At 40.7% G+C, this 8,295-nt stretch overlaps 1 protein-coding gene across 1 annotated transcript in view; it reads right to left on the reverse strand.

Moving 5' to 3' along the window:
- Positions 1-8,295, reverse strand: part of ACAD11 (acyl-CoA dehydrogenase family member 11) — an 82,484-nt gene that overhangs the window by 11,056 nt on the left and 63,133 nt on the right. Inside the window, exons 15-17 of the mRNA XM_023513069.1 lie at positions 6,734-6,819; positions 3,692-3,763; positions 2,701-2,855 (exon numbers count right to left, since the gene is read on the reverse strand). Of these exons, the coding sequence (XP_023368837.1) occupies positions 2,701-2,855; positions 3,692-3,763; positions 6,734-6,819 (313 nt within the window). The remainder of the gene's footprint in view (positions 1-2,700; positions 2,856-3,691; positions 3,764-6,733; positions 6,820-8,295) is intronic.

Raw genomic sequence — 8,295 nt, forward strand, 5'->3', positions numbered from 1 at the left:
TCATTGTTGTTTGGCGGGTCCGGGCTGGGGATTCGAACCCGCCACCTCAGGTATACATGGCTGGCGCCTTAGCCGGTTGAGCCACAGGCGCCGAGCCTTTATATTGATTTTACGTTCAAATGATGACATTTTGTATCTATTGGGTTAAATAAAATACATTATTAAAATTAACTTCATCTGTTTCTTTTTCTTTTTTTTAAATGTTGCTATTAGCAAATTTAAAATTACATGGTGGCTCACAGCATATTTCTATTGAATGACACTGCCTTAGAGGTTAAAACTCAGAGTTAACAATTTCAAACAAGCTGACAGCAGTCAATGAATATTTTTTGATGGCTGTAAAACTGGTTTTAACTTCATGAACAGATTCCAAATGCATTTACTTATCCACTTTAAAATAAAGGACATTCTCAGCTGGGTCTCTAAGGATCCCTAGATTTTGCTGAAAAGCATTCAGTGATTAGAAACTCAATGTTCTAGGGAGCCGCCAAATTACTAAGGCAGAACATTGACTGAGAAATTTGTGCTTTACAGCCTGGAAAAATTTAGAAGGCAGCTGGAAGGATTCTCCAAATTCAGGGAAATGGAATATTCCTTTCACAAATTAGAAAAAAACCCTGGCTCACATTTTTGTTTATGACATGCTCATACATCTCTTTCTGTTTCTGCCAGATCATTTCATTTGTGCCAGATCTGAGAAGTTTCCAGTGAAGAAAGGCAAGTTTTTAAAAAGCCCAGACTTGCTCTGTATGACACATTAAAGGGCGGAGGGAAATGTCTCTCTAGTACATATTAAACTAACATGCATGAAAGCAGCACCCAGGCAGAGTACTTTTTTTGCATTCAAGATGTCTGTCTATCCAATGTACCATGTCTGCACATCATCCTACTCTAGAGTCTGCGTGACAAACTTGACCCAAGAGGGGAAGAAGGAATGATGGGTGCCATGAGCAGCCCTCCAGTCCCTTTTCAGGAACAGCAGGGATGTATCCATGGCCCTACAAGGTCACACAGTCTTACCTCCTCCCACCCAACAGCAGAACCTTTGCCCTCACTGTATACTAAAGGGGTTCTCCACAAATCAGCCCCAGGTGTGGTGTCATGAGGCAGGCTGTATTGTTCACAAAACCAATAATGCAAATAAATCACATATATGCTGAATAACACTTCACTAAAAGCAAGCTTAAAAGAATTTAAGGTAAAAGATACACTCCAAAATTTTACAAGATGGCCATAAATATACTTTACGAGGAGACCGATGTGCTAAAATAGACACGTCCAACAAACATGAACGCGGACCTATCACAAGTTTGACTTAACACTAACATGTTAGCAACAATAAATAGTAAATGCTTAATAACAATTGTTCTTGCTTCATTCTTTCATTCACTCACTCATTTATTTATTTGACACAAATAAATAAATACTACACTAAATAAATACTGTCACCCAGGCTAGAATGTAGGGACATTATCACAGCTCACTGTAACCTTGAACTCTTGGGCTCAAACCATCCCCCTGCCTCAGTCTCCTGAGTAGCTAGGACGACAGGTGCATGCCACCATAGCCAGCTATTTTTTAAAGTTTTCCTAAAAACAGGGTCTTGCTATGTTATTCAGTCTGGTCTCAAACTCCTGGTCTCCAGTGATGCTCCTGCCTTGGCCTCCCAAAGTGCTGGGATTACAAGTGTGAGCCCCTGTTCCCAGCCTTTCTTGAATTCTTAAAATTTAGAAGGTAGATGATTTGGGTATCCCATCTTGCTGTAAAAGGTTTTCCAAAGAATTCTGAAATGATACTTCTTTTTTCTCTCAATCAATATTTCCTAATTTTGATTCTATGGCACTATATTTATAGTGTTTTGTAAACAACAGACTTGGTAGTATATAATTTATAGATCAAAATTTAAAAAGTCATGAACATCCCATTCTGGTCCCATTTGTACTTGGAGTTCTCCAGTGATAGGGAACTCAAGTCCTCCTGAGGCAGTCCGTTCCTTCTTTAAATCTCCTCCTGTATCTTTATACTTATCTTTCCTAGTTTCTTTTAGGAAACCAAAGACAAGGCAAATCCCTCTTCCTTATGACAGCCTCTTCACGTCCACAGAGAGCTCTAATGCACCGGGCTGTCTAGAGAATGAGAATCTGAGAAAGGTGAAGTGAAGAACGTATCCATACTCTTCTGTGCTGAGGTGTTGAAGCACTTTCGAAGTTATTTCACTTTTCACGAAGATAAATCCCTCTCATCAGACTATGCTCCTATTTATTTATTTATTTGAGACAGAGTCTTACTCTGTCATCCTGGGTAGAGTGCTATGGTGTCACAGCTCACAGCAACCTCAAACTCTTGGGTTGACATGATTCTCTTGCCTCAGCCTCCGAGTAGCTGGGACTACAGGAACCCATCACAATGCCCAGTTTACTTTTCTGATTTTAGTAGAGACGGGATCTTGCTCTTGCTCAGGCTGGTCACAAATTCCTGAGCTCAAGCAATCCACTTGCCTTGGCCTCCCAGAATGCTGGGATTATAGGCATGAACCACCGTGCCTGGCTAAAATAATCATATTTAAATATAGATATAAGTATGCTTTTTGGAAATAATCACTTTGTTCATGTAGAGGAAAACTTTCACTATGTAGTGTTCCTGACCAAGGTTAGTGTGGTACACTGGGCTGTAGAAATCCCAGTAAGTGATCATCCTTACGTGTGCATACAGTTTCTTCTGAAAGGCTACTCTTTGTGATGCCCGTTCACACATGATCTGCAAAGCACGTTCCGCTAAACCAACTGTTCTCATACAGTGGTGGATTCTGCCAGGTCCCAGGCGGCCTTGGGAAATTTCAAATCCCCTACCTTCACCTGTAAGAAAAAAAGGGGAACCTGAAAAGGGTCCAACACATTCCTTTCCTTATCCATACATATCGTGGGCAAATGATGAGCTGCCCTCAATAAAAATGTCATTCTGGTGAAAAAAGAGTCAGCTTTATAATGAAGTTATTTCTGCTTTAAAAACCACCCTCATTAAATATTTCAATCTAAGGAAAGCACTATCTCTTGAGCTACTTTATTAGTGCCAATAGATACAAGGGTGGATAAGATACAGTCCCAACACTGAGAATTTAGAACCCAAAAGAGGGGGCAAGGATATGGGCTATTGAAAGAAACAAAAAATGCAGAAGAGAAAGATTTTCTGTTCACCATTATAAGTTTAGAGCCTGCAGGGTCAGTGGCTTGGGGTGTAAATGGGGTGAGAAACAAAATCATTTCTGAGAGGTTCACTGAGGTTTGCGTAGGATTTCCATGAGCAAGAGGATAGAGTGATTTCGGGCATATAGTGTTCAAGTTATTTATGCTTCTACCTTGTATATAAGACTTGACTTCAAAAAGTACTGAGGCTTTCTTAGAACAAATAGAGGCCTAAAGATTCTGTTTTAGGAAAAAGCATGTTGCTCTGAATTGCATTATAGTTAGCCAATTTTTTCAATGGATGTGATTACAAAGCCACATCCAATGCTTGAAAAAAGCCGTACCATTCCACCTGGGAAACTCCATCAAGTGGAAAACTTTTCCTTGATAAACAAAGCAAAAAGAAAGGAAATTGTCTAAGTTAAGGTAGACTGCATATCTTTCCCAGAGTTAGTCCTAAAAATACTATTATGCAATACTGGAGAATCATTTATCCAAATTTATCTCACCTAGTATTAAATTGGTGGCAGGAACTCGTACTTGATTAAAATGGATCTCAAAATGTCCTCCATGCAAATAGTCTATAAAATAGAAAATAAAATTTTAAAGAGCAATCTGAGACATTAATTAATCTGCCAAAGTAGATTCAAGTTCTTCTCAGAAGAGCAATCTGAGACATTAGTTAATCGGCCAAAGTATAATTAGTCAAAGAAAGTGAGATTTAAATGACTCCCTTTTCATGAACAGTCCTGGGTAGACCTGAGCCCAGAACCCCCTAGCAGCCCAGAAAACTCATCAACTCTTCAAGTTAGAGAGATCTTACAAATCATTTGATCCAGGGGCTTTCTAATTCATTCTCTTAAGTTGTAGAGCTATGAAAAAGAAAGACTGGGCTCCACAGCTCCATCCAGACCTTTTTTTCTTATTTTGGTAGAGACAGAGTCTACTTAGTCACCCTCAGTAGAGTGCTGTGGCATCACAGCTCACAGCAACCTCCAATTCCTGGGCTTAGGCGATTCTCTTGCCTCAGCCTCCTGAGTAGCTGGGACTACAGATACCCACCACAACGCCCAATTATTTTTTGGTTGCACTTTAGCTGGGGCCAGGTTTGAACCTGCCACCCTTGGTATATGGGGCTGGTGCCCTACTCACTGAGCCACAGGCACTGCCCACCCCATACCATTTTATTATTGTTTTATTATTACTTCTTTGAAATATTTTATATATGGGATTCCAAAAAAAGTTTTGCTTAGGAAAAGATTTTGCTCAAAGAAAAAAAAGTTTCAATGTTTAAAAACTTGAAAGTAAGTGGTATAAATCCGAGTCCTCATTTTCCAGCCTGACGCTGCACAGGGCCTGCCTGAAGTGACAGAGGAGGTTTGGAGTTAGTGACTACTCAGCAATCGGAAGGTTCACGCCCAGTCTGTACTTGTTCTACTGTGGGTTTGCCTCCTGCAAATTTGAATCACTGAGACTGGGAACACATTCACATTTACATCTTTGTATTATCCTTCCTCTTCCTTGCCAAGTTCTAGAGATAATCTCATGCTGACTCTACACCCTTTTCCTGCCAGAATAGATATTAATAATCAACTTTCTCCACACTGTTTCTTTTGGCCTTGGACATAGGGCATTGGAGAGGTGCTGGGAGATTTTTCATACTGAAAATTCAAATGTAGTCTCTGCAATGGATTCTATTTGCAGCTGAAGTATATTTTATTTTTTTATTTTTATTTATTTATTTATTTATTTTTTGAGACAGAGCCTTAAGCTGTCCCCCTGGGTAGAGTGCCGTGGCATTACAGCTCACAGCAACCTCCAACTCCTGGGCTCAAGCGAGTCTCCTGCCTCCGCCTCCCAAGTAGCTGGGACCACAGGCGCCCGCCACAACGCCCGGCTATTTTTTGGTTGCAGCCGTCATTGTTGTTTGGCGGGTCCGGGCTGGGGATTTGAACCCGCCACCTTAGGTGTACGTGGCTGGCGCCTTAGCCGGTTGAGCTATAGGCGCCGAGCCTGAAGTATATTTTAAATACACTTTTGGTGTCTTTCAGGCTATAGCTCTACAAGCCAACAATTTCTCATGTGCAGTTAGTTCCCAGTGAGCTTGTTTATACCATCTTGCCACCTAAGCTTAATTTGTGGGCCCATCCTACAGCTGCATCCTACAGAAGGTGAGGATGTCAAATGTTCTATAAAACTACAAGTCTTCTGTTTTCCACTTGAATGTATTTATTAGCTGTATTAAATTATATAGGGGAAACCTGAGTCACCACAGAACTTCAAGTTCAATCAATTTTTCCAAAGTATTTACCACCTGCTAACATTCTATATAATTTACTCATCAACTCTATGTGTTCATAGTTATTTCCTGTCTTCTTGTAATCTCCTCAAAGGCAAGGATCTTAGTTGACTGTGTTTTCTAATGCATTCTAATACCTAGTAGAACTCCGTGCTCAATAAAGACCATGTTTCCCCGAAAATAAGACCTACCCCCAAAATAAGCCCTAGCAGGATTTCTATGCATTTGTTAAATATAAACCCTACCCCGATAATAAGACCTAGTGATGGATGTGGCTATGCGGCCTATCTGTATAGTCACACCATGCATTTTAGCATGGAGTGGTAAGGAAGACTGGAATACCTTTTATCTGCCACAGCTCCTTTTTCCGAGCCATTCCCACTTGCACGGGTGTGCATGTAGTAACTGCGGTTGCAGGTATCCTATCGCGTGGGTGTACAGCTAGGGGAAAGGAGTGTACGCATCACTAGCGCCAGCCCCACCAACAAGGTTGGCTCCCCCTGTCAGGTTCCAGAAGAAGATAACTTAACTGTATTTGAATAAATGTAGATGGTTGTATTGTACTTAATAAAAATAAGACATCCCTTGAAAATAAGCCCTAGTGTGTCTTCTTGAGAAAAAATAAATATAAGACAGTGTCTTATTTTGGGGGAAACATGGTACTTGCTGAGTGGGTGACCTGAACAGCATGGACATAACAGATGTGCCCAAAGCAGGTGCAGGAAAGAAAAGAATCCTGCTTCTCAGAAATTCCACTCAAGGGCAGAAGGAAGGAAAAGTCTGTACTCAAGTAAGTCAAAACTCATTGCTTATTAACAGTTCTTATAGATCATGAAAGCTAAACTTGGAGATAAAAATAAATGTCACTGTGGATTACCTAGATTTAATTTATCTGTGTCTCTCTCATTAATTCATTCTCATGGATGACAGAGACAAGACTGGTGGAGTTATTGTTTCTTACAATCTGTCCTTTCCTGAAAACTAAACAAAAGTTTAGTTTTATTTGTTCCATTCTGAACTCCTCTGGCATTTATATTAAGACAGTTGTCAGAGCCAAAGAGATTTCTAAGAATACATCTCATATGCAGGGTGGACGTAAGGTTTGTGTGTAATTTACTATGTCAAACTATTTTAAATTGCACATGAACTTTATGTCCACCCTGTATTAAAATGCTATCTATTCCCTGCAATGTTAATGCATATTTTAATCTTCTTGCTTGCTAATGCATGGGGATATTTACTGAGTACTTACCCATATAGCCAAAAACTGACAAAGGTCTTATTATTTCTACTCCAGGTGTGTTGATAGGAACAAGAACCATGCTGTGTTGTTTGTGTCTAATCGAAAGAAAAATAGTGATAGGAAAAGTTAGTTGCTAAGCAGAAAAATAAAACAGATGTCAGGCAAAGTAATTACCTTTTTGTTGTCATCATTATTATATAATCATGTAAGCAATGATGACTGGGACAGAAACTATGTGGAAGGCATACACCAAGCACTGCCTGGTGCAGGGTGTGATATGGAACAAAGAAATGATTTGAAAATAAGTGAAGTTTTTTCTCTGAGTTTTCTCAGTGCTCCACACTGATAATTGGGAACCCAAATGCAAAATCAAACATAAGACTATTGCCATTGATCTATCTAACCACTTTATTATTACAGGCAGTTCTGAAATAGTTTATGTCTAATAATCCAAATAGCTTTGCTAATTTAGCTAGAAATTCCTAATGCTAGAAATTCCATGGTGAAGAATGAGCAACTCTCCCTAAAATGTTTTCCAAATACATCTTCAGCAAAATACTTGTGAAATACAAATATGTGACATTTAACATCAGAACAATTTTGTGTTATGATTTGTGAGCCCAAACAGTATACTTTAAGTAAATTAAGTAAGAAGGGAGAAAGACAGACTTTTATTCCTATGTATATTTTTCTTTTTATTTAATTTATTTATTTATTTATTTTGAGACAGAGTCTCAAGCTGTCGCCTTGAGTATAGTGCCATGATGTCACAGCTCACAGCAACCTCCAACTCTTGCGCTTAAGCATCAGCCTCCCAAGTAGCTGGGACTATAGGCGCCCACCACAATGCCTGGGTATCTTTCTGTTGTAGTCATCATTGTTGTTTTAGCAGGCTGGGTTCAAACCCGCCAGCCTCGGTGTATGTGGCCGGCGCCCTACCCACTGAGTTATGAGTGCTGTTCTAGATTTTTTTCAATCAAAATTGTTTTAAAGGCAGGACATGGAGGCTCTGGGAGACCAAGATGGGAGGATTATTTGAGGCTAGCAGTTCAAAACTCTATCTATTAATAAAAAAGGGCCTGGTGGGGTAGCACTTTGCTGTGGTTCTGGTTAGCCTGGAGAACAAGGCAGGAGGATCACTTAAGCCCAGGACTTTGAGGGCTAGGAGATACCACTGCACTCCAGCCTGAGTGACAGAGCAAGAACCTGCCAAAACAAAAGAGAAAGAAAGAAGGAGGGAAGGAAGGAAGACAGGAAGAAAGGCAGGAAGGGAGGGAGGGAGGAAGGGAAGAAAGAAAAGAGGAGGGAGGGAGGGAAAGAGAGGAGAGGAGGGGAGGGGAGAAAAGGGGAGGAGAGGAGAGGAAAGGAGAGGGAAAAGAGAAAAGAAAGCCTCAGTGCATGTGGCTCAAGTGGCTAAGGCACCAGCCACGTACACCCAAGGTGGTGGGTTCGGATCCAGCCTGGGCCCACCAGACAGCGATGACGGCTGCAACCAAAAAATAGCTGGGCGTTGTGGCGGGTGCCTGTGGTTCCAGCTACTTGGGAGGCTGAGGCAGGAGACTCGCTTGAGC

This window comes from Otolemur garnettii, unplaced genomic scaffold (assembly GCF_000181295.1).
Source record: "Otolemur garnettii isolate 467f Iridium unplaced genomic scaffold, OtoGar3 scaffold00032, whole genome shotgun sequence".
NCBI classification, from domain to species: domain Eukaryota; kingdom Metazoa; phylum Chordata; class Mammalia; order Primates; family Galagidae; genus Otolemur; species Otolemur garnettii.